General features: G+C 41.9%; 1 protein-coding gene across 4 annotated transcripts in view; it reads left to right on the forward strand.

Moving 5' to 3' along the window:
* Npnt (nephronectin) overlaps positions 1-26410 on the forward strand; it is a 65095-nt gene extending 38685 nt beyond the window's left edge. For all 4 annotated transcript variants that reach the window (XM_027395733.2, XM_027395735.2, XM_027395734.2 and 1 more), the window contains 9 exons: positions 1427-1546; positions 2957-3076; positions 4607-4741; positions 5011-5133; positions 6356-6751; positions 18187-18273; positions 18787-18885; positions 23667-23923; positions 25225-26410. In XM_027395733.2, the coding sequence (XP_027251534.1) occupies positions 1427-1546; positions 2957-3076; positions 4607-4741; positions 5011-5133; positions 6356-6751; positions 18187-18273; positions 18787-18885; positions 23667-23923; positions 25225-25308 (1421 nt within the window). In that variant the 3' untranslated portion in view covers positions 25309-26410. The remainder of the gene's footprint in view (positions 1-1426; positions 1547-2956; positions 3077-4606; positions 4742-5010; positions 5134-6355; positions 6752-18186; positions 18274-18786; positions 18886-23666; positions 23924-25224) is intronic.
* The last annotated feature ends 379 nt before the right edge of the window (positions 26411-26789 follow it).

Consider the following 26789-nt stretch of genomic DNA (forward strand, 5'->3'; position numbering starts at 1 on the left):
TCATTCAACAGAGGGGCAGTCAACATTTTTGATAGAATAATCTATAAAGTATCTTCTATGAGTGGAGAGGTTTCTTAAAAAATGCTTAAAATGTGATTCTGTTTTGAAAACCTTTGACTGGACAAAAGACAATAAAGCGAAGAATTGTAGAAAACATAGGAAATGACAAAGGTATTTGCTGTGTTTATCTAACCTCTCCAGACTTTGCCCAGCTGGCGATGTGCTTACACTGTGGTAAAGGTAGAAAATAGACCAAGTTGGAAAATCAGTAAGATGTGAAAATACTCTTAGATGTAATATTTATTTGGTGACTTTAAAACTCGATGTAACCAGATGCCTCAGTGAAACACTCCACTCCTCTAGTAAATGAGCAGGTCAGAGGTCACTGTGATTAGATTTGGAAACAACTCTGCAGCTAGATATATTAACTATATTTTTATTCAGTGATATGGATAAATTGGTAATTAAATTACACTAGTAAGGTACTTCTGCTATTGTTTCTAGACAAATATGTGGTCATGTTTCTTTTTAATGAGGTCTATGTTATGGGCATTACTATTTCAGTGCTTTAAGTCATTTTGAATTTTATGTTGACTTGAGGGAGTGTTCGATTTGTGCTGGAAAACCTTTATATTGTGGAATTCATTAATTTCACATTGATATTTAAGCCAATAAACATAAAATACAGAATGATGTTTTGTCCCTTAGTGTTCCCACATGCTCCTCTTAGCTGCCAATGAATGAGAATGTACTGGAAGGCTTGAAAGTCTTGTTTTGTGACTTGAATGGATTAGTAAAATAGGAAGATGAATTTTCTTTAATCCAAGGTCAGTACAGAACTTGTCAGACTGAACAAGAGAAGTCACGATGGTGATTGGTCTGCTCCATGCTGTTTTTCCCCCTCTGAAAACTTAGCTGACCTTTGAAAAGGTCAAATCATTCTAATGTCTTAATGTTTGCACATTCTCCATGAAGTGAAAAGTGTCATGTAATGCCCCCTTTAGTAGAATCCATTATCAAGAGGGATTCTGATGGCAGGACACTTGTATCTTAAGCTTAGTGGCAGTCAGGTAGATAAACAGTAGAACACCCCTACCCTTGAGCAAGGGTGCTGCTCTTTGTGGAGATTACAGACAGCTACACATCTGTGAGGAGAAGGCTCCCATCTGTCCCCCCAGGATCAGAGATCCATAACGTTCCCGGCAACGTCTAGTTGCTCCTAGTGTCATGTTCATGTTAAGATGGTACACACAGGCTTTGTCTGTCATGGAAGGGATGATCTCACTGTCTTGACCCATTTTGGGGTTTTGTTTTGTTTTGTTTTGTTTTGTTTTGCCTTCATCTTTCATATTGAGACGCATTTAAAACATTTTCCCATTAGTGGTGAGTTTTGTGATTTTTCTGCTTTAATCCTCATTCCTTGCAGATTTAAACGAGTGTGGCCTGAAGCCGAGGCCCTGTAAGCACAGATGCATGAACACTTTCGGCAGCTACAAGTGCTATTGTCTCAACGGATACATGCTTATGCCAGACGGGTCCTGCTCAAGTATGTCAAGAATCTTAACCGTTTTATAAGTGCTCTAGGCTTGATTTCTGACATGCTTTGGTAGCCTGCCTTTGGGGAAGCCACCTCTTCATCTCTCCTGAACGGGATGTGTGAATGTGTTTGTATGCATGCCTGAGGACCTGAAGATCAAAAGAGAGGTGCATGTTTATATACATGACACTCTCTTACTGCACAGGCCAGCATTGGTTTATAAATTGTATCTAGAGCAAGAGTCATATTTTCTAATGCTTTTCTTATTATGTCAATCCCAGTGTTCTCCCTGGGTATAGAAGAACCATCCCAGGTGAAAGAATGTTAACAATCACTGGGATATTGCTTAGAAGTGTTCAAAAACACTTCTAAGTTTATTTTTAGAATTCTTGATAATAAGTTCTGGATAATTTAAGGATTATTTAAAGAGAAGAACTGCTTTAAGTGAAAATGAATATAACATCGAAAATTTGAGCTTTTTTTTTTTTTTTTTAAATTGGGTCTCACATATCCCAGGCTAGCCTCCAATTTGCTGTATAGCTGAGAGTGACCTTGAATGGCTAATATTGCTTCCTCCACCTCCTGAGTCCTGGGGTTACAGGCATGCACTACCACCATTGCCTTTATGAGATGCTGGAGATAGATGCTTCATGTATGCTAGGCAAGCACTCTACCAACTGAGCTACATTCCCAGGCCCAAGAGGGTCCATCTTACATGTATCTTTTTAAGAGACTAGTATGGTGCTTCCTGTTATCACTTGATTGTGTTTTTAAGATGGGCACTACCCTAAAATTCTCTGTAGACTGAAAATTGTATTGAACTTGAGTTTCAATGATAATCAACAAGTAGTGACCTGACTTTTATTTTTAACCCAACAACTAATTAACTAAGATAATTTTATATAAAAATAATAGTATCTAATTCTATTTGGTGCTATACAGACACATCACTGGAACTTTTGGTTGGAGAAAATATATCTTTAATTGCATTTGACAATGATTCCAGAGTCCCCTAACATTGCTGGACTCACTAGGAAATCTTCTCTGGTCCTATAGAGAATTTCAATGTGTAGCTGAGACAGATAATTGGATATTTTGGTTCGGAATGGCATTTAGTCTAGTAATTTGGAGAAATGCCTCAGTTCTACCTGGATGATATGTGTCAGGGCAAGCATTCTCCCTACCCGCCAATCCTTGAGAACATTAAAGGGCTTCTCCAGGTGATGATGGAGCAGGGCCTCTTCTCAACCATCCCACGTTGGAGAGCATCCTTTATCCCTGTTTTACCCTTCTTAGAATGTTGGTTAATCGACTCCCCATTGTTGAGTCAGTGTCACCAATTAAAGGAGATGTGAAAAACAGTGCTTAAGTTACAGGTACTTTCTACCTCTTGGAGACAACCAGTCACTCTCTTTCCAGGTGCCCTGTCATGTTCAATGGCAAACTGTCAGTATGGCTGTGATGTTGTCAAAGGACAGATCCGATGCCAGTGTCCTTCCCCTGGTCTGCAGCTAGCTCCTGATGGGAGGACCTGTGTGGGTGAGTTCAGTCACCAACTTCTGCCAGTAGATCTTGTGGGATTGAGGAATACAGTGGAGGGTAAAAGGGAAAAAGCAGCTGTTTAGTCAGATACAGAGCTACCTGCTGGAAGATATCAGGTATTTTAGAAGAGGGTTTCTATGAATGCATCAACACAATCTTGTATTTGAAAGCAAAGGGACAGGGGCAAGCATCAGACAGCGGAAACCAAGTGTGCAGAAACACTGAAGCACAGCAGTACTGTGTTCAGGAAAAGTGGGTCTCAGTTTCTGTAACCCAGAGAGGAGGGAGCAGTGGAGCTGCACAGGTCACGGAGTCTACATTATCACATGTTTTGTACCACAGCATTTTTCCAGAACATTGAGATGGCAGTGAAGATTGTGGCAGAGTCTGGGCTTTCTGAACCTGCCTGAGCTGCGCACTCGCTATGTAATCTTAGGAAAAGAGCTTCCTTTCTTTGAGCTTAGGTCTCTCTTTCCTTAAAATGGAAACAACACCGAGTAGAGTCACTGTGAATGTTGAATGAGAGCACGTGTTCAGAGAGCTCAGAAGAGCTCAGCAGTCCCCAGCATGTGGGGAGCCCTGCACGGAGGAGCCATTCACTGTGACCCATTTACGAAGTGGTTGCTGTATTTGAGATACTGCTAAGTGCTGGGTGCATGGCAATAGACAAAGCACATGAGGTTTTGGTCCTCACAAAGTTGACTGTCTAAAGGGAAGACAGAAAATAAATAATAAAAACACTAACCATGGTAGCATAACTACTAAGCAAAACAAAACCAGAAAGGATCTGTCTTAGAAAACAATCAGTAGGGAATAATAATTAATAATAATATTAATAACCACTAGGGAAGTCCTAAAGTTAGACCTGGGCCATATATAGAACCTGGTTTATAAAGAACCTGCCCAGGACCTGGAGAGGTGGACGGCGAAGAGTGCTGGCTACTCTTTCAGAATTCCCAGCACTCACAATAGAGCTCACAAACATCTGTAACTCCAGCTCTGGGGTGTCCTTGCCCCTCTGGCCTCCTCAGGCACCAGGCATGCACACAGTGCATATATCTGTATGCAGTCAAAACAGCCATACATAGAAATTTTTTTTTTAAAATTAAAGAACCTGCTGAGAGGTGAAGTGATTTGAAGGTGATAAGATTGGCAGCAAAAATCCCAGTTTCATGACTTCCTGTCTCGGTCTAAAGCAGGAGGTGGTGGGTAGGACTGGGGTAGTGGAGGGCGCTAGGCGGGTTCCAGTAAGTTTTTAGAGGTAGAAATAACAGGACTCGGTAATTCAGGAGTTGGTGGAGAAAGGTTTAGCATGTGTGCTTCCAAGTCAAGCAACTAAGTAGATACAGCATAGTAGCTACTGATGTTGGGCGTGAGGGAGGAAACGCTTGGTTTGGGAGCATGAGTTCAAAGCTGAAGATGTGGAATTCCTGTCTGTTACAGGGGTAGCCGCCGGGGTGGAGATACCAGTTATGATGACACGCCTGTGTTTGCTCTTCTTAAGATGTAATTAACTTACGTTTCTAGATATTGATGAGTGTGCTACTGGAAGAGTCTCCTGCCCCCGATTTAGGCAATGTGTCAACACATTTGGGAGTTACATCTGCAAGTGTCATACTGGCTTTGACCTCATGTACATTGGAGGCAAATATCAATGTCACGGTAATGAAACTGTTGCTTTCCTGTATATACTTTCTTCCAGTAGCATTGACAAGTCTCCAGCTGTGGTAATAACTGGACCATCTGGGACAGGAGAGGCTACAGGCATTAAGTGAGCAGGGTCTACTTCACCTAGTAGCCATTCTGGAGCCACCCGTACTGTATCCCTTCTGTTCATTGTCGTTTTATGTGGACCTCGGTGTACATTTCATGTCGTCACATTTACCTCCACGTGTTTTTCTGTCGCCCCCCCCCCCCCCCCGCCCATGCAGACATTGACGAGTGCGCCCTCGGGCAGCACCAGTGCAGCAGCTCTGCTCGATGTTACAACATGCACGGGTCCTACAAGTGTAAATGCAAAGATGGATACGAGGGTGATGGACTGAACTGTGTGTGTGAGTAAATCCTGCCCCCGGCTCTCGGTTCTTCAGGAAATATGGGATTGCATAAAGACGGATGCTATGGAGGATGAGGGATACAATGGTTGTTGAAGACATGGTTTTCATACCTAGTAACATCAACCTGATCTATAAACAGTAAAAATCACTTAGAAAAAGACTCACGACTGCTTTCTAGCATTAAATGCCTTAGAATTTACAGTCTAGGAGTTGCTTCCTTTCAGCTAGAAATAAAGGACAGGGTCCTTCCTGGGAATTGGAGTTTGTTGAATCTGAAATAAACATCCATTGTTAACATTGCATTATGATAATTGGGATGTAGTCTACATGTTTGTTTTCTACTGAAAATAATTCCAGTATTTATTTTCCCCACATTTAAAACTGCTTTGCTTTTAAATTTTTCTAAGTTAACTTTGGAGTAGTGGGTTGCTAGACAAACATGAAAAATGCATGCTCTTGAAGATGAAAGCCTGAGAAGCCAAAGGCCATAATTTGCCGCACATTTCATGTAACATAGATAATTTTTAAAAATTCCCTGAGTAAAATATTTACTGAAAAACCACAAGGCATAAAATCCTGTGGATTAAAGGGTTTTTGAAGTGTTGTGGCAGTCGTTCCTACTCTAGAATATATCATTCCAGGCAGATTAAATATTGATTCCTTTTGGTAAAGATTATCAATGGGAAATATTCCATAGATGGTTTTTTTAACTTCAGAAAATCTCTTTTTTAGAAAGCAAATGTAAATTAGTAAATATGAAGAAAATCCAAGTATAAAACTAACACAAGTAAAATCCATCTAGAGTATAGGTGAGGAAGAATCTGCCTAGTTTGTAGAGTTTTAAGCATGGTTGCATAATACATGCAGGAGAGAAACACTACACAGACTGCATTTCTCACAAAAATGTAATCTTTCCACATTTGGAAAAATACTGATTTCTGTTACTCTTGCTTTAGAAATATTGAAAACATTTCCGTGTTTCAAATAATACATATTCACTGTAGAAACACCAATATATTTTTGCATGTATCCTAAAAGACGCACATACTTGTTATTCAGAAAACAGTGTGACTTCTTATAGACAGGAATATGGTAAATGTGAAAAATAGGACTAGTTAGCATGAGGGGTTTCTGTGCATGTGTATGTTTGCAGTTTCCTGTTGTACTTTTTTAGAGAGGAATATTTTCATACTTATTTAATCTTTGAATTTTTCTCCAGATATTCCCAAGGTCATGATTGAGCCTTCAGGTCCGGTTCATGTGCCAGAGAGAAATGTTACAACCGTAAAGGGTGATGGAGGACATGTTAATAGGATTCCTGATGCTGGAAGTACTAGGTGGCCCCTGAAGACACCATATATTCCTCCTGTCATTACCATCAGGCCTACTTATAGGCCAACAACAAGACCTACACCAAATCCAACGCCACAGCCTACTCCACCACCCCCACCACCCCTCCCAACAGAGCTCAAAACAACCCCACTACCACCGACCCCAGAAAGGCCATCCTCCAGACCGACAACTATAGCACCTGCTACCAGTACAGCTGCTCGAGTGACTACGGTTGACAATGGGATACAGACGGATCCTCAGAAACCCAGAGGAGATGTGTTCAGTAAGTCACATAAGTTATTATCTGTTTTACGATTTACTTGTTTTATGTGGATGAGTGTTTTGCCTTCATGTGTGTATTGTGTACTGGGTCCATACCAGGTGCTCACTTAGGTCAGAAGAGGGCATTGGATTCCCCAGACCTGGAACTGCAGTTGGTTGTGAGCCACCATGTGTGTGCTGGGAATCAGACCTGGATCCTCTGCAAGAGCAATGACTGCTACTAACCCTGAGCCATCTCTCCCGCCTCAATTCTCTTCTTTTAGTAGACCTTTTAAGGTGGCATTCAACCCTAGGCCATCTTTTTAGGAAATCCAACCGATAAAAAGAGCTGGCTGTTTAAGGTCCATCCATGCTGATTGATGTGTAGCACAGAAAGCTGTGTGAAGAGTCAATGTGGTTGGGCAAGTAGGAGGGAATGTGTAGAGATGGGAGGACTCTCACAAAAGTCAGGCAGCAAATCACAGATCTTATTCACCGTGGGAATTCTCCTAACATATTTGGCTTTACTTGGTAGTGTTCAAAAGTGGGAAACTGACTATGTCTAATGCTATTTAACTTTTAACCTAACTGTTCATTCATTAAGTGAATACTTTTGAGCATCCTTAGGGGTGACAAACCATGTTAGATATTGGGCTCACAAAGATAAAACAAAAAGGTTTAGTCTAGTGAGAAAGACAATCCTGGTAGTTGCCTGGGGTCCTATGCCAGGGAGTGGAATGGGATTTGTGTAGACTGTTCTAATGACGGAGTGAAGGGGTCAGATTTTTTACATGGAACATTCACGGACTGTTGAGTGAAATTGGACAAAGCAAATGAGGGAAGAGAGGCTTCACAGTTACAGGAGGCAGGGTGTGGACTGACAGCTGGAGGGTTACATCAGGGAGACAGATGAGAGGCTGATCATCTGCCCCTCACACAGGCTGTTAGCTGGTGTAGCATGGAGAGTCCTAGCTCTTCACAGGGATTGAGCAGACGGTAAAACCACCTGTGGAGACAGGCTATGGAAAGGAAAGTAAGAGTGAGGGAGACTACCATTGGCATGGTTGTGCTGTCTGCTTTGCGTGTACTCACGTATATTTAGCTTCTTGTGCATTCACAATGTCTCTCACCCCTTTCCCTTTCTTTCATTACTAATTTATGCTTTTCACTATGATGGAGCCAAAGTGTGCCATTTAAATTAAATGTCACTGTAATATTTTATGGTGTTTGTAATCTGTGTGTGTGTGTGTGTGTGTGTGTGTGTTTGTGTGTGTGTTTGTGTGTGTGTGTATACACATGTGCAGAGTGTGTACATGCTTGCATATGTGTGTATGTGGAGACCAAGAGACAACTTGGGGTGTTATTTCTCAGGTGGAGTCAACTTTTTTTTTTCTTTTGAGACAGGTTCTCTCATTGATCTGGGATTGCCCATAGGCCAGGCTGGCTAGCTGGTGAGGTGCTGGGATCCATCTCTCTCTGTTTCTCCAGCGTGGTGGTTACAAGTGCACCAGGCACTGCACTGGCTGAGCTATCTCCCCAGCCGCCATGATGACTGTGGTTCTTCTGAAGAGAAGGCTTAAGCTGTTTTTAGCCTACATGAGATTATCAGTTTTTTGCCCCCCCCACCCCCGTTGGGGTTGTTGTCCATTTAAAGGGAGACTGAGATTCATTCTGTTGTGGTTGTGCATGTTTTAGGCAGTCTGCATAAGTTTTAGGGGAATTAGATGGTAGATCTCAAAATATACTTCTCATATGTGCATATCTATTTGGGTTTTAAATTGATTGTTGTAATTCTCTTTCTGTGTGTGTTGTCTCTCTCTCCTTTGTATTTTCCTATCTTTTTGTGGTCATCATATACTGTGATGTTTACTCACGTCTCAACCAAGTGATGCCTTTGCTGATCATGAAAAGTTGGCAACATAGCATAAATACACACACACACACACACACACACACACACACACACACACACACACACGAACACACACACACACACACACACACACACACACACAGAGATGGAGAGAACATCTTTCCAGGTATTTCTTTTAATGGTTTCCCCTTTTAAAGAGCCCCTCTGAATGTTTTTCTCTTCACACAGAGATACACAGTGAGGAATTCAAAATGGTGTTGAAGTTTACCAGAAGAAGCTAGCAGTGTAAGATTGGGAGAACCAGCAGTGTGTAAGACTGGGCAGTGTAAGACTGGGGAAGAGCCTAGCAGCCATGAATCTTCAGAGCACTCACTGAAAGAGAGTGATCCTCAGGACATTCTGTGGGAGATCACTTTGATCCTGTGCCAGGGCTGTCACATGCCACAGATAACCTTGCCACTCAGACACCCTGCCAGGAATTAAAGTCCACTCTCACTTCATCTTCAGCAATAGCTACTCCTAAGTTTAGAGCGTAGGAGAATATTTTGGAGACATCTTAACTCGGTTTCTTGTGGTTATAGCATGTATTCTGAAAAGTGAAAGGTTACCAAGTTTTTTTTTTTTATTAAGAAAGAAAACATTATTCATTCACTGTGAAAAAGAAAGGAACTTTGGCACATTTTTAGTTCACCTAAATTTTTTTATTTTAAAAAAGATTATATCTAAGGTGTCACTGTTTATTGCCAAGAACTTATGCCCCTTTGGACCAAGTCTTCTCTGTCTTGGTTTATAGATCCCAAATCCACCATGCATCCACAGTCTAAACGACTGTGAAATACATATTTTCAGGATTTTTTTTTTACAAACATAATCATGCGCTGACTGTATATGACACCCTCAAGGACTCTTTCCACCTCGAAATGTATCAGTGTTAACAAAAAGAGAAATGTTAACTCTGTGGAACTGTCATCTCTCAAAGCATGTCTATTTCCTAGCTCCCCAAGATAGTTAAAATAAATTTTTACTTGATGGTCTTATTATCAAAAAGGTAGTCAGTTTAAAGGCTCACAAGTATTTTAATATGTGTGAAACAATCCCAAAACACATTGTGGATTTGCAAAGAGCACCATGGACACCAACACTTTGTTCCTTTGCTCCTGCTACCAAAGAAAGGGATACAGAATTTCAGACTTTTAAACTTCAAGTAAGAGGTTGTTGTGCTAATTGCCATAGTCTCTGGGCATTTTAATTTGGGGCCTAGGAACATTACGAAGGCAACATTACTTAAGTGTCCAAGAGTCTCATTCTTATATCCCATGACTTTATGAGGTCTCTGAGGTCACCCCTGTTACATACAGCATCTTTCCCCATAACCCAGATCACAACTGAGATATCCTTGTTTAACCTAAATTTCTGAAACCGTAATATTGTCATCTACTCAGAGGCAATATCTCTCAGTCATTGTTTTAAGATTTACTTCTCATGTACTTCAACAAATGCGTCAGAGAATGAATCAACTCTTTCTTCAGACTAAGTAATTGGAATTTCATTTTCTGTTGCAGCTGTATTCCACTTCTCGGTTCTGATGGCCTTCCAAATGATAGGTTATTTCAGGTTACAAGTTTACTCTCACCCTGGTGTGGGGTAACACAACCACGGACAGTAAATAGTCTCTAGAAAATTTTATATCCACTGTACTTTAAAATGTTCAGCCTGATGTTGAGAGCTAGTATAAGTCATGGAAAGGGAATATGAAAATATGCTGAAGCACATGGGATGGATTCCCTCTAGGACTCTTCTTACGATACACTGAGACAGAAAGCCTGGTTTTGCTTCACACCTCTGGTATTTATGAGTTTTCAACTTTGCTCAATTACCCAGGCCTTCTTTTCCACTGAGTGGGTTCAAGGTCAGAGAGAATTCAAGTGAAAATTGTATGAATAACTAACTATGATGAAGTAGAAAAGATAAGTTACTACATTTATTTATTCACTGTAACCATACTGGGGAAAATTAATATATTAAAAAGTCACCTTTCATGTAGGATATGAAATTTTAAGCACCTTTTTCAAAATAAGAATAGTCTGAGGTAGTGCTTCTCCACCTTCCTAGTGCTGTGACCCTTTAGTACAGTTCCTCATGTTGTGGTGACCACAACCATAAAATTATTTTCATTGTCACTTCGTAGCTATAATTTTGCTTCTGTTATGAATTATGATATTTTTGGAGACAGAGGTTTGTGAAAGGGATCATGACCCACAGGTTGAAAACCACTGCTGTAAGGGAACTAAGGACAACAGAATATAATGTAATTAGTCTCTGCCACATTCTTTCACAAATGGTGGAGGACCAGCCTTGCTCTTGCTGCTGTTTTAGAATGAGTTGAAAGCCGCATCCACAGCAAGAGGGCAGTTGCCTGCTTCCTCCCGACCTCTGCCATGCAGCGTGCAATCCTGGGGGTTTGCTTTCCTGTTGTTTCTCTTCCACAACTTTTGTCTGTAGATCCAGTGTTTCAAGTCCCGGGCATATTATTTCTCTTTTCTAATTCTGTGTGGTGATGAGTAAACTGATTGTTTCAGCAGAGGGGTGCAAAGGTCTTCCGACTGGTTTGTTCCCAAATAAACAGTGAGGTGTGCAGAGACCCCGAGACAATGCTGAGGTCCACGGGGAGATTAAATCTCTGCTGGTACTGTGGAGAAATGAGTTGCTGCTGTTCACAGGTCTGGGTCTGGTGCTATGGATTCCAAGAGTTTCTAAGATTTTTTGATTTGTATTTTAATGGGATCCTGTGGTGAGTGGCAAAGAAAAATATGGTTGTTTTCAGAAAGGATAAATTGAGTTCTTAGTGAATGTGACCTAGGTTAGAGATCAGAAGTTTTTCAAGTTCTGTGCACATTTGCCTATGGAGTTATTAATTAAAAAGACCCTGTTTGGGGCATGTTACCAAATTCTTGTGTCTCCCTTTCCTCACCTGAATGGTGAGGTAGTTGCAGTATGCACCTCATCGGGTAGCTGTGGTGAGTTAGGTGGGAATGTCCATGAAAAACACTATCACAGTGATTACCACATAAGAACATTAGCTGTTTCTGCCACCACTGATGCCGAATTCGTTCTTATAGTAATTACAGCGTTTCCTAATCAACTCATAAAAGTAAGCCATATAGCCTTGTGATGACTTTTTTTTTTAATTCTGATGCTTTTTATTATGGTTGACTAAAGTTTTAATGCTATTTTTGGCTCATATCTTTTCAAAGGTAATTGATCTGCAAGTGTGAACAGAAAGTGATAATAAATACGAGATACTTTGCATATCCTTTGTTTATTACCAAATGATTAGAATGCTGTGTTTAGATCAGGTATTCATAGCACATACAAAGTTAAATGGATATTAAAAAGGAGGCAGCGTCACCTCAACTTTTCCACTGTGAATATAATGACAGTGGTCTCCCAGATATGAACCTGTCCAGGTGGCAAGCTTTCATGAAGGGTCTTGTGAATAACATAAACAAAAGCTTCCTTCCTTGTAATAGATGATTTGGACTAGTGGGTGACAACTGTCTTGTAAGTAGGCGGGCTCTGTGCTCAGGTGTGCTGAACCCAGTTCAAATAACCCTGGTGAGGTGTTTACTTAACACCTGTGTGGAGGTGCACATGCTGGCCTGGGGGAGCCTCGCCCTCGCCCTCATGGTTTGCATTGGCCTAGAAGAGGGTAGGAGAACCAAGCTTGTAGGATAGACTCTTGATCCTTACAGCCATGCATAATGAAGATTCATGATTTGGAGTCTCCGTCCCCTTAGGAGTTCCCTGGGTAACGCCTCTGAGTTGTTGCAAAACTTCATAAAAGGCACAGAGAATGCTGAGGAGGGAGGGAGGGGTCTGCCTCCACCACAGGACTCATTACTGGGCACCTGGGCCTCTCTTCTCTCCCAGGAGAGTTCATTTTCCCCAGCCCTGTTCATTGCTTTCAGCTCTGTCTTCTGACCTCTGTAGGTCCTTCCTATGGGATATGGTGTTGGAAGCCAGACCTCATTTCTGTAGGGCCCAGCAACCATTACCTTGTTTCGAGTAACCAACATTTGGCTAAGATGTCTCTTGCGTGAGGGTAAGGAAATTGCAGAAACACATTTCCAATCTTTTTATTTCCTTCTCTCTGCTGAGTATGTTCTGCATTTGGAGTGGGAGCAGGAGGGAGAGGAGAGAGAGGGCACTACCCCACAGAGCCCTAGGAAGGCTCCATTCTGTAGTCTCTTAAAATGCCTAATTGTCTCCCACCTCAAGGACATTAGAAAAGAAAAGAGATGGATAATACATCAGTACGGTTCTCTTCAGTGAAGAAAACTGCTAAGCATAGAAAGAATTCAAGACAGGGTTATCTGTAATCTTTATCCAACAACTAGTGCCAGAACCAACCCGGGAGATGTCATACAAACTACCTGGAGCAGAAGCGAAATGCTTAAACCTTCCTGTAATAAATAATGCTTACGGGTCTGCAAGCAGCTTGGTCGTGGGAGGTATATACAGTAATATTTACATTTTCTTCTCTGTATTTACTGTTAAGGTTTTATTGGGTAAAAACTGCAGCTGACTGTTTGAGAAACCTTATTTATGAATATAGACTATATGTTAATATTATCACATCTCTGGAGAAACTGTATTTGATAGAATTTACTAAGATGACATTTTTTTTTTTCAAAAAGGGCTGCTGCTTTTCATAGCTGCTTTTCCCCCATGAGCACCAGACTCTGCAGCCATTATGAGACAGTCCTGTGTCCTTAGCCCACTGCAATCATACTTTATCCCACACCCTCCATCTTTGGGGTTCAGTGCCCTCTGTATCCCACAGTCTCCATCTTTGGGGGTTAGTACCTTCTTTCTTTTAGTTAGAAGCAACAAGCAAGATTCTTTTTTTTTTCTTTTTGAGACAGAGTCTCACTATGTAGTCTTGACTGGCCTGGGACTCACTATGTAGGCCATGGTGACCTTGAATTCATACAGATTTGCTTGCCTTTGCCTCCCAAGTGCTGAGATTGAAGCCATGTGCCATCACACCACAAAGTGTTTTTATTGGTGCAATACTGAACAATGTCAGAAAAATGTTGGGTAACTTCTTTTACAGTACTTGTAGTCCTAAGTGCCTTCTACCCCCACTTTCCTCCTTGCCATCTCCACTTGGAGCAGAATAATTTTCTCATGCAAACCTCACCTTGCCACTACTGTAAAGCCCTTTAGGGTGTCCAGTTTCTGCCAAGATAAAATCCAAAATTTTAAAAAAGGCTTTAAACAGTCACCCCAAAGCTCCAATTTCATCTGGAACCTTTCTCCCTGTGCTCTGCCTCTCCCCTAGACTCTTGAGCTGCCTGGTGGTCCACCTTTTAATTCTTCAGGGCCTTCACTCACAGTAACTCGTCCTTCAGATCTTAGTACAAACCTCACTTCTCGGAGAGTTTCAGCATTTCCCCTTCCTGGATGAGCGTTGCCAGGCTTCACCTAAGTAGCATCTTCTGCTTTTGCATTAAAGCACCCACTATGCCCATCTTTACCTCGAAGAATGTGGGTCAAATGATGGCAAGAGTGAAGTATGCTCCTTGCTTTACAGGTGCTTAGCCCAGTCCCCTGCTCCACACACACTGATGCTCTGGACTTTGATGGGGACACTGAAGGAAAGAACAGGAACATGGTTAGCATGTTTTATTCTTTTGAATCTTTATAATTATACCATTCTAAGTCTGAGAAAGTATCAGATATGTTTCTATTTATTGTATATTTAAATGAATACGAGCCAAAATATCGAGGAAGGGAGAGTAGTGGAATTCCATGGGTCCATCCTTGCTATTTCGTTTTCAGGTATTTTAATTAACATTTTCTGCATCAATTAAAATCACTCCCCTGAATCAAAGGACATATTTTGATTTCACAGATACTTCTGTGCTACAAACTTGCTTACATCCAATATGAAGACTGTTCAAACTTCTGTGAACAATCCAGATGCAAACATCAGATATGGCGATACCGTGTAGCTATGTCTTTCTAGAACTCCCCTTTTTCAGATTGTCTTAGGGATTTTTCATATTTAAACTTTTTCTTCTTAACAGCCCCAAAATATAAAATTATAAAAGAATAAATGTTAGTACTCAGGCATCTGTACTGGCCTGCCCTTGGGGTTCTGACAGGATTCACCCTCAGCTGCCGCCACTAAGAGCACCAGCTGTGCAATTCACTATGTTCCTCTTAAAAGGGCCCCCACCTCCTCTCTCTCTCAGCCTCTCCCTCTCCCCCTCTCTCCCTCTTTCCTCTCTCCTGCTGCTCCTGTCTCTGGAGGCTGGGTTCCCCTTCCCCTATCCCTTTCCCTAATTAAAAAAAAAAAAAAACCCTCTACTTGAACCCTATCACATGGTGTCTTTCTCACACCACTTTTTAAAAATTACAACAATAAAAAACCAGCAAATAAAAAAAGCAGTTTAATTTCCAACATTCAGACTATTGCGTTATTAATGTCTTCCTTATGACCCTTTTTTTCTAGTCTTTTTTTAAAAACTTTCTTAATGAGTTGTTAAGCACTACTCAAATCTCTATACTTATTTCAGTTGGTATTTTCACACACTGTTACGCATGTCCGGCAGGGTATTATGTCCTCTGTTGACACTTCAGTGTGATGTCTTAGTAAGCCACACTGATGTGCTGAGGAAATTAAATAACCTGGGAGGGTTCAGGGTGTCATCCCAACTCTGTGAGCCTTGACAGGTGCTGAGCACATCAGGCCAGTGAATCCTTGGGAATGTGGAAGCATCACCCACTGTTATCAGCCATTAGAGGGGGGGTTTACTCTTTTCCAAATGCATGACCTCGGCCCTTCCTTTCTCTTTACCCTGTTGTGTGGCACTCTGGCCACTGCTGTGTACTTGCATGACTGTTCTGTGCAGTCTTTACTCCTGCTGCCCAGGGCACCATTTTCCTCACTCCAGCTTTGTGCTATATGAGTAAAAGGTTCTGCCTATTTCCCTTTCAGTTTAAATTGTTATTTCCAGAGAAAACCCTCCCAATCTTCCTTAATAGCCTAACACCATGTGTCAGAGCACCTGGACACATCAAAAGCAGACGAGTGCCAGTGTACAGTCCTTTGTCATAATGCCCATAGACTCTACACTTCAAGAATTCAGTTTCTCTATGCCTGAGGTCATTTCTGTTACTAGAGAATAGAACAAAAGCACAATTATGTCTTAATGTTTTTATAGCTTATACCATGAGAAGTGAAGCAGATCTACCCACAACTTTGTACTCCTAATAAATAAGAAAGGTTTTCTCTCGGAGTCTGAAAATGACAAAAGGAAAGTTGTCGTTGGATGTAATTGCTGTTAATAATTCAGTACTCCCAGGGACCAGTGAGAAGGCTATCCACAGTGCTCATCTGTCTGCTGTTTTAGCTTCAACTTTGTAATCCCTGTCTGTGTGTGGTTGGTGTGTGTGTGTGTGTGTGTGTGTGTGTGTGTGTGTGTGTGTGTATGTGTGTGTGGTGTGTATATGTGTGGTGTGTGTGTGTGGAACAGTCCAGATGTAGTAGGCTAAAAACAGTTACAAATAGCACAAGACTCCTTGCTAACAGTAATAACATAATTAGAGAAAAAGAACCTTGCGAATGTCATCAGTTTTGCAGTAGTCTATATCTTTTATTCCCTGTCTTATAAAAATAAAGTATTAATTAAAGTTCTGGCAAAGAGAAGGGAGTATTCCCTGGCCTCTGGTCAAGAATTCCCCTAACCACCAACAACTTTCCCACATTTTCCCCTACTATCTGACCCAGCTATTCTTCTTGGCATCTTCAGGCATTTTTTCCTTCCTGCTCCTTTTCAAAACTTAAAATGCCCATTTATCTCTGTGTTTGATGTTGGTGTCTGCCATTAGAATTAAGCTGCCCCCTTGTTGGTCTTGTTCACGCTCTTTGCACCGTCTCCTCGGTGCTCACCACGGGGTTGGGCACCTGGTTGGACATCAAATGCACATGGAATGAAGGCATAAGTGAGGACTTGAATGAACCCCTTCTGAAGTACATTCTTCAGCTCTGCCCCACTTGTGACAGTTGATTAAGGGTGTAGACAAGAACATGGTTTGTGACAGGATCTTTGCATTTGCTCAGTGATCACCGAGTGCCTGTCACCAGGTCAAGCCCTGGAAATGCCATGAGAGTCAAATGTGATGGATGCCATCAAAGACATCAGGGACTAGCAGAGAGACAGATGTGTGTGTGTGTGTGTGTGTGTGTGTGTGTGTGTGTGTGTGTGTGTGTGTAAATAGCTACAATTCCTTACAAAAGCATATGAAAGAAGTGGGCAAATGGGGCTGTTGACAATCAGTGGGGAATTTAATGAAAGTTTTCAGAGTGTGCTCTGATGTTTATGCTGGACCTGAAAGGAAGAGGGGATGTTGCCAGGTTAATTAGTAGAAAAAAAAAGCACCAGTGTCAGGGATGTGGAAATGAACAGCACTCATGGACACTGTTGTGTGTTTTGTTGGGTGGATTGCTAATGCTGCATCAGGAAACCTCCTATATTTGATCTTACAGGATTGGGGAACCTGCTTAGATAGGGAGCACTGTGGTAATAGGTGAGTATGAGTGTCCAACAGTGTGCAGAGTTGTGTTGAGGGAGGTGGGTGCCGTGATTAGAAACAGACTGTTCACTACCATAGTGGCATTTTCAGTTAAAGTTCATAATGCATTTTACACAGAGATGAATTTTACAATTCTTTTTGCTAGAAATTAGAAGTTGTTTCATCGTTCTCTCTCTCTCTCTCTCTCTCTCTCTCTCTCTCTCTCTCTCTCTCTCTCTCTCTCGTGTATGTATATGTTCATGTGTGTGCATGTATGTGAGCACATGTGTACATGTGTTGAGACCAGAGGCCAACATTGTTACTCTCCACCTTGTTTTCATTCATTCATTCATTTTTGAAGCTCCAGGACAGTTTGATTAGTTGCAAGCTGTACATTTCCACAGCTGCTAGGAGGAAGGGGTGGTGAGGAGAAGGTGAAGTCGCGCCTTTTAAGTCAGGAATGGAGGTTAGATCTGAAGCAGATAGAAAGAAAGCAAAGTTTTATCTTCAAACTAAACTCAAAAACGAAGGGGCCTGATCAGTGAAGATCTGCCTTCTGCTTCGTTGTTTAGAGAAGGTCTCTCACCAAACAGAAGCATCTGTTTCGCTGGGTGGATTGGCCAAATAGTTTTAGGACACCTCCTGTCTCTGACCCCACAGCACTGGAGTGGTAGATGGGCTGTTACCCCAGCTTTTTATGTGGGGGCTGGATATCCAAACCCAGGGCTCACTCATCTACAGCAGGTATTTTAACAACTGAACAATCCCCCTGGCCCATTAACTTGTTCTTCTTTAGAATTTTAGGAAGTTTGAAAGTTGTGTTTTTAACTTGTATCCACATCAGTGTGGGAGTACAGATCTCTGCACAGCGAATCCTATCACTCTTTATGTCAGATGAGCTGAAATGCACAGGCTTTCCCCTGGTCCCTGTTACAGACAGGGATGTCTTTTCACCGTCTCATTTAAAGAAGGGAAACAAACCATTAGCTTCTGTCTTGCAGTTCCACGACAGCCTTCAAATGACCTGTTTGAAATATTTGAAATTGAAAGAGGAATCAGCGCGGATGATGAAGCAAAGGACGACCCAGGTAGATGCTGTTACATGCCAGTCTTGCCCTCCAGCTCAAGAGAAGAACTTTAATTTTCTTTTCATTTGGGATACACAATATTGAGTTTCTTTAATATGGGAAAATAAAAGTGTAGCTCACCAGTCACATTCAATGAAGTTAGGTGATTTCTTCTCTTTTGTTGTTTTTATGCAACTCAGTTGGTTCAGTCATTTGAACAAAAATAATTATGAGTCGTCATATTGACATCACATTAAAGTAGTGCTTGAATTGTGAGATGGAAGTCATATTTTAACAGTTACAATCCAACAAAGATATGAGTTGGGAGCACCCTTGGTTCCGTTTCCACAACTGAGCGTCTCTTCAGTTGTGCTGGCAAAAAATACATGGCATTTCCCTTTGAGGGCAGGCAAGGTGTTCTGATGGGATATTAAGTTTGTTTGGGGACAAAACCCTGGCTATGTAGACACCTCTGGTTTACAAATCACTGTTTGTTGAGTTTGTGATCATATCTTTCTGGCCACCTCCTTGCAGGTATTCTCATACACAGTTGTAATTTTGACCATGGACTTTGTGGATGGATCAGAGAAAAAGACAGCGACTTGCACTGGGAGCCGGTCAGGGACCCAGCAGGTAAAGGCACATCAAGTAACGCCTTCTGGCACTGTTTGATCCTTTTGACCATAACAACAACACAAACACGATCCATCCCTGTTGTGTAGATTAATATTCTTTAGGAGAGGGTGTTTGGTAGCAGTCTATTAGACTCGAGTCTTGGGACACAAGTAGTTATTCATGAAGCCAGATGATTTGCCTCCAAAAGCTAGGCAAATAAGCATTTAAACTCATCCTAGAATAAAATTTCAAGGTACTTACAGCATCCAGTTCCTCTGAGTAAAAGCAGTGACATAGTGTTCTCTCCCCTGTAGTGACAGTCTTGGGTATTTTTGTCAGTTTGATTTGTTAATGAAGATTTGAGCAGTAAATAATGGAGATAATTGAAATTTATACAACACAGTACCTCTATGGGAAAAAATAGCTATAAGTCACATCCTAGAGGGAAGAGTACTCGTCACCACCATTGCATCCGAGAGGGAAGCTATTAAAATGCTCATCTTGGAAAATTAGCAGGATTGCAAATTGTACAATACTTACTAATGTAAGCGTTCAGTGCTTATTAAGTATTTTGTCTTGTTGCAAGAAGTAAAGCCACACATTGGACTCTTCCTTCCCTCAGTAATTAAATGGTTTTTTGTTTATTTTGTTTTTGTTTTTTTGAGTGAAGCCAACTTAATGGAAGAGTGAGTTCCATTGCTTCTTATGTTCCTTTTGGTTCTGATTCTAACCTCTAAGAAAAACACACATGATATGCAGGGAAAGTGTGCTGTTTTATGGACTTCTGAAGGCTAGTTTTCAAATGCCATCCTGTCTTTAGAATGTAATACAGAAAAACTAGCTTGTGAACACGTACACTCTAAAATAGGAGCTGTGCTGCAAAGGTCAGTGGGACTTTGAGGCAAGCAGATGGTAGTTGGTTCCCTCAGGACACCAATAGTGCTTATAGTATATTTCTGCAATGGACAGTCTCAGAAACAAGGCTTCAAGTAATCATTCCCAACTACTTTCATTGGAGCTTCTAATTTAATTAAATATAGTTGAAAGGATATTGAATTGAAATAGAAAGGTATTTTAGAATCAATATTTAAGGCAAAAATTTTAAAAAATGAATATTCAATAAATTGATACAGTTTTTAAGATTTGTTTTTGTAGCCAGGCGGTGGTGGCACACGCCTTTAATCCCAGCACTTAGGAGGCAGAGGCAGGTGGATCTCTGAGTTCAAGGCCAGCCTGGTCTACAGAGTGAGTTCTAGGACAGCCAAGACCATACAGAGAAACCTTGTCTTGAAAAAAACAAAAGAAGATTTGTTTTTGTTATAAAAGCCATGAAATCCTTCATCTAGTGCTCCTCTCACTCTGTCATGAATTACTCATACCCATGTAGGGTCACCTATGAGCAAAATGTTATCATCACAAGTGTCTGTAAGTAACAGACTCAACAGATGCTAACATCTGCTCTATCCCTAGCACAATCCTCACCTCATTAATTTTATCCAATCCTTGTGTCCATCCAGTGAATCAGATGATGCTCTCTTTATTTCACAAGAGGATCGTTGATGCCCAGAGAGGCAATGTAAGGCCCCTCCGGCTGCAGAGCTAAAGTGATGAAATTTACTGTGGTGTAGAATCAGTTAGGTGCCTGTAGCAGTAACGTGTGGTTCTGAACCTGATGTAGTTAGTGTATCAAGCCTCTAAGTGGGACTGGGTTGTACTCTTGGCCCTCAGTAATTTGCAATAGAAAGAAGGATCTTCTACAGGCATTTGTGATGAGCCTGTCAGTGGTGGTCATGGCCATGATGAATAATAATAAAGAGCAATTCATTCTATGTGTAAAAAAAAAAAAAAACAAACTCATTGTCTCTGTAGGATACTGTTTGCAGTAGCCCCTGTAAACTAGCCTGAAGACACATGAAACTTGGAATGTTAGGTGTGTGTTTTAAGTGGTCATTGGACTGCGTTAGAGCAGAACAAATGGAAAAGATGTGACAGAGCCTAGGTGATAGGCTAACACCTCACCGTTAGATCTGGTTCCTGTAGGATGCTTTTCTAGTTTTCACCAAAAACTTGGATAAATGGATATCAAATTGAGATATGGAAGAAAGCTTGACCTAACTGCAACTGTAAGCTGGACAGAAAAGTGATTGTGTGCCGGCAGAACCATCATCCAAGAGGTTAGGTTAATGGGCTACCCTACAGGGATAAACTGATGCTGAGCATGTCTCGGGGTCTAGAAAGCAACTGCAGCTGTGGAAAGATGTAAGCAAGCACAACAGTGACGGGCAATGACATCATCTTGAGTGAATCCTGCGACCGTTGTTTCCAGAAGGGGGACTATTTCTGTAGATCTGGTCCTTTTCCAGAAGGAAAACCATGCTACGGTGAAGTGGCTGTTCCACTTCTGAGAGCATTTCTCATGTGAGACGTAGGTGCCCATCACTCAGAAGAGAGTGACCTGGGCGGAGAGGTTTGTCTTCCTTTACCTGTGAGGATGGGTGAAGGCCAGAATGCTCAACTGGGGAAAAGCAATAGAGTTGTACTGCTTTGAACCAATTGACCCACAGTTAGAATTGTTCTTTGTGATTCAAAGGGATGGGAAGTAGTATCCATGGCAGAAAACAACACAGACGGGTTTTGGTTAACCCTGAAAAAGAACTTTCACTATCGCCACTGGAAAGAGCAGGCTGGTGTGGGGAGACGAGCCTCTGTTGGAGGGGTGTCCTCTGGCAAGATGCTGTTAAAGGGCTAAAGCTTCCCATGAGGTGACCTCTTAGTCCAGCTGTGAGGGTCTGTGTTCATGTGGAAAATGTCTCTCAGGAGAATTTCCCAAGGGAATTGGAAATCAAGTTTTCTGCTTGGAGAAAAGGATGGGAAGACCAAAAGATGGCAGAGAGTTGGAGGATGATGGGAGTGTAGACGCCATTCAGAACTGTTCCTCAGAGCATGATGGGGAATTCTGACCATATACCCCTGACCTCTACATGTGAGCTATAGCATGTGGGCAGCCTCACTCCTCCCAACAAATGGTCACTCAATCAATAAATGAAAATTTAAAACTAAAAAACAAAATTAAACCCAGTATGGAAGAAGACTAGTAGCAACTTTATTCATCATTATCCCAATTTTAGGGTTTTGAGTATGTGTATAAAAGAATTGTTTGAATCTTGGGTGCATTGGTTTGTTAGGTGCTCTGTTTGCATGCAGTATCTCGAAAAATATATTGGCATACATTCCACAGAGATTTAAGATAATCCCTGTTTTCTTAAAACTTGCAAGTTCACTGTAATAATCTTACCTTAGCCTTAACCACAGCACCTGTGATGACTCAGAAGCCAACTTAGAGACAGACATTTAACATGCACATAAAATTTTCGGCCAAGTATTTTGGGGGTGTTGATATGTGAGGGAGTAGAGTCACAACGAGGGAGGAAACCAACACATTGTGTGTTTTTATTGACTTGGATGCATGAGTCAACAACCAATTTTCTGGCAGGTTTTTGCTATAATTTTGGAACATCAATCATTTATTCAACAAATAGCCGGTGTCCACTCTATCCTAGGATATTAATGGGAAGGTTTGAGATTCAGGGGTGGAACTGGCTTCAGTTATTTACAGCCTACAGGGAGCATTTAGCACAGAACATGGGTATGCCACAGTTACTTTTGAGTAACTGTTACCTAGGAGAATACCAACTGAATGTGGTAGAGAAAAACCCACTGGAATAAGATGACATCCCAAGTCTCTTGCTGCGTCTTGTAGAAACAAAGCATAAGGTGATGACAATGGTCAGTCTGTCTTTGAACTGAAAAGGAAATGAAGTTTCTCCCACAGCAGATACATGCGTTCAGCATTCCAACCACATTCTTCCTGTGGACAAATCAGTGTCGAAACTCCCAGTGTGTTTTCAGTTGGCTGTGACAAAGCGGCCTGAAGGGATTACATCTGTACATGCCCTGACTTTCCACTCCCAACTTTCTCTTGCGAAGCACAGCCCCTCTTTCCTGGTGCTTAATCTTCTCCCCCCCCCCGCCTCAATTGTGCTTCTCTAACAAAAGAGAGATAGGAAATGGATAGATTCAGGGGTCTGAGGACAGCCAGGGTGACATGTCAAAAGTGGAGGTTTTTATTGTTTTTGTGTTCACTTAGATATAACAAGACAGATACACAGAGACACACAGTTATAGATGTGCTTTTTAGTGTCTGTCTTTTAAGTCACTAAACTCCAAATGAAACTGATACCTCGGGAAGGTGTGGAGAGTGTCCAGGCTGCCTGTATGTCTTCCTGGAGTTAGCTGTGCCCCTTGTGTGAGAAAGATAGCAAACTGTTTAAAACATCCTTCTGCAGTTAAGGACTATGTTTTTAAGTGGGGAGGAGAGAATAAGCAGAAATAATGCTCTTTCGGGTACTCTGTGTTCTATTGTCCAGAGGTTAATTGATTACAAACAAATTTTACCCAGGAAATTATGGGTCATTTCTACTAGACTAGTGTGGGATGCGTTGGTGAAGATCAGAAGGTAGTACTTGTGTGTGCCTAGGGATGTCTGATGGTATCCAAGGAAACCGTCAGTGTTTGGAGTCAGTGTTTGGAGTCAGATACTAATCATGTGTTGTCTTTGTTCTCTAAGGCAAAGTGCGTAGGTGTTATTTGCAAACAATAGGCACAGAAATAAGCTCTATTTTTCTTCTTCAAAAAAGATCTGGCTGTCTTTATTAATGAATGTTAAAGTCTGAAGTTTACTACGAACCTCCAGTCCATGCAATTTGTGCTGGAAAGAGGCCCTGCTTTTCCCGTTCCAGGTGGACAGTATCTCACAGTGTCTGCAGCCAAAGCCCCAGGGGGAAGAGCTGCCCGCCTGGTGCTGCCTCTCGGCCACCTCATGCATTCGGGGGACCTGTGCCTGTCCTTCAGGCACAAGGTGGCGGGGCTGCACTCCGGCACACTGCAGGTGTTTGTGAGAAAACATGGTGCCCACGGAGCAGCCCTATGGGGAAGAAATGGTGGCCATGGCTGGAGGCAAACCCAGATCACCTTGCGAGGGGCTGACGTCAAGAGCGTAAGTAGTTCCTCAAATGGAGGCTCTGCCTTCAGAGGCAGATCCGGAATAGGTCTAGAAGAAGCCTTGCTCTGTGGATTCAGATCCAATGGTTTTTGGCTTTTCCTGGGCACAAGAGCCTCATCCATTGCCTCTTTCTGAAATTCTTAACTGCTTCTTCATCCTTCTTTGTTGCAACCTTGACCGCCACACCCTCACTCCTTTGGGATGACAAACTGTTTTCAAGGAGAGAAAATTAGCAAAATTAAAAAAAAAAAAGCTAAACATAAGTTGATAGAAACATCCAGGGTCTCGGGTGTTGTAATAGTGTCTGGTTTTTCTTTACCTTCAATTCCTTAAGCTTCCAACTTGTACTCTGATAGCCTCTGTGGAGGTAGTTCTTCTTTCTATTTTAAGTGATCCTTTGAAATTCATTTTCCCCTATGGCCCAGAAATCATAGTTAAGCAATTCCAGATGGGTTCCCAGATCCAGGGTTGAAAAGCATTGTTCAGGTGATGTAAAACTGTATTTCAGTTTTAAAATTTATATTAAATAACCAAGTCTTGGCTAGTGAGAAAATGATCTGTCGCATCCCACCAAAATAATGGGTGAGTTTTGGAAAACATCATCTTTATGTAGATTCTTACACAACTTTGTTGTGAAGAACCTCCATTCTTACAGACTCTCCTGAAATCATGTTAGAACCACAGTCCCCATTACAGCTTTCATGGGGGCCCTGGGATCTTGTGTACGTTTTACCTTTGTTTTCTTACTATTTATATTGGAGAAGTAAGACAGGGAAGTGCATTGCTTCAAGTCACAGTACTGAAAGTTTTGTCCAGTTTTAAGCAGGGATGCCCTTTGGAGGATAAAATGTGAGAGCAGACATTGGGCATCAGTGTGCTTAGACTATGGTATATGCTTCTGTCCCACTGTGGACAGTGAGGGATGTTATCAGGAGAAAACCAAGGCAGGCTGCAAGACTTGGATCTTACAGCTCTTTAGCCCCTGCTTTCTTAGATCTATGGTCCACCACACTCTTCTTTCTTCTAAACCTTGGTAATCTTTGACCAGTGTCCACTGCAAGCATTCCTGCAGTCAACTAGTGTGTAGTGAGAATGACAATTTGAAGAATAACTGATCAAAGTGCATATGGAAAGGCTCGGGGCCTGGGTTGATGCTGGCACCTGAGTCCTGGTGTTTCCTTTTGCTATAGAAGTCTAATGTTTGGTTTGGGGGAAGGGTTGCCTTATTCTGCTCCATGAGTGAGCACTGGGAAGGGGCAGACAAGGCCTGACCAGTGTGTGCATTCTCTCCCTAGGTCATCTTCAAAGGTGAAAAAAGGCGTGGCCACACAGGGGAGATTGGATTGGATGATGTGAGCTTGAAAAAAGGTCACTGCTGAGAAGAACTCTAGCAGCTCCAGAGCTCGCAGTGAACTGTGTCGTTCTTCCTCTTTTTCCAATCCTTGCCTTCTCATCTCCCCCTTATCAGGCCTAGGGCAAGAGTGGTTCAGGAGGAAGGCTAGTTGGTGACGCAGGTCTTGGTGGCCTGCTTTTGTGCAATCCCAATGAACAGTGATACCCTCCTTGAAGTTTGGGAGCATCTGGAGACACATCTAGGCCCTTCTGGGATGGTACCTTCCACCCTGTGTCTCCTTTATGAAGGTCTTTGGCACATGTGACCCATGCCATCCTTCATCCTGGTTACAGAGTGGGCCTGATAGCCAGTTGTGGGAGAAGTTTCCATTCTGTGATCTGTCCAGTGTTGTGCCATGAGTAGTGCTGACTTTGCTTACAGTATGATGTACAGCGTGCTTGTGAAACTAGTTGATTCTTTTCACTTGTTCTGGCCTGACCTCACTCTGACTTTTACTGCCTCACACTTTATAATAGAAGGGCGCATAACATATTAATATGCATTTATTCTTGTAAACTGTTTTTCTTTTAAAGAGAGTTATGTAGGGTGGGCATGGAATTCCTTGTTAGTAGTACTGTGATTGTGTAAATGTGCTATTAATATAAGTATATATGTGTTCCTGATATTCACAGACTCTAGTTGCAAGGTCAAAGGCAGCTTATGACAGCTTGAGCTAAAAAAATGCATGGTGAAATGTCATCCATGCCATGACCTTATACTGACAGAGGTGTCTGGGTGGGGTAGTGGAATGACTTTATTTCCATGCCCTTGAGTTTGATCTTTACAAAAGAAAGTAAACCATTAAGGGAAGCAAGGACCTGCAGTTAATGTATAAAACCTTTATGCTTTGAGTTATACTTTAAACCAACATCTTTCACCATTGTAACATGGCTCCACTGGTGAGAAACTTGGTAGAGACGTGTGGGGAGTGGAAGTGTAGAGGCCCATGGGCCATTCACAATGAGCTTCAAGTTGACAGCATGCCCACTAGTGTAGCTCATGGCTTCCGAGTTAGCCCAGGCTGGGATGGGAAGCAGGCCTGTGCACCAAGGCACTGCATGCAATGGAATGAGACACACGCAACACAGGAGGGCAGGATTGGAATTCTAATATCCACAAAGCTCCAACTGAAGCTCTTCCCTGTCGTACCTTTGCTCAATTAAAAACTCATAACTTTAAAACGTCAACTTTCTCCTTATATTGCTTTCGTTTCTGATTAAGTAATCAAAATATTTTCTGCTGTCTTTGCCAGGAAACACAGAGATGATTAAAGGGTTGGAAAGAAAGATCTATGAGGAAAAAGTAAAGGAACTGGGATTGTTCAGCCTGGAGAAAAGAAGACTGAGGGGCAAACCATTGATGGGTTTCCAGTATGTGAAGGGTTGGCACCAAGAGCTTGGAGACCAGCTGTTCTCCATGTGCACTGAGAATAGAACAAGAGGGAACAGGCTTAGGCTAGAGTGTAAG

The sequence above is a fragment of the Cricetulus griseus genome (assembly GCF_003668045.3).
Source record: "Cricetulus griseus strain 17A/GY chromosome 1 unlocalized genomic scaffold, alternate assembly CriGri-PICRH-1.0 chr1_0, whole genome shotgun sequence".
NCBI lineage: Eukaryota > Metazoa > Chordata > Mammalia > Rodentia > Cricetidae > Cricetulus > Cricetulus griseus.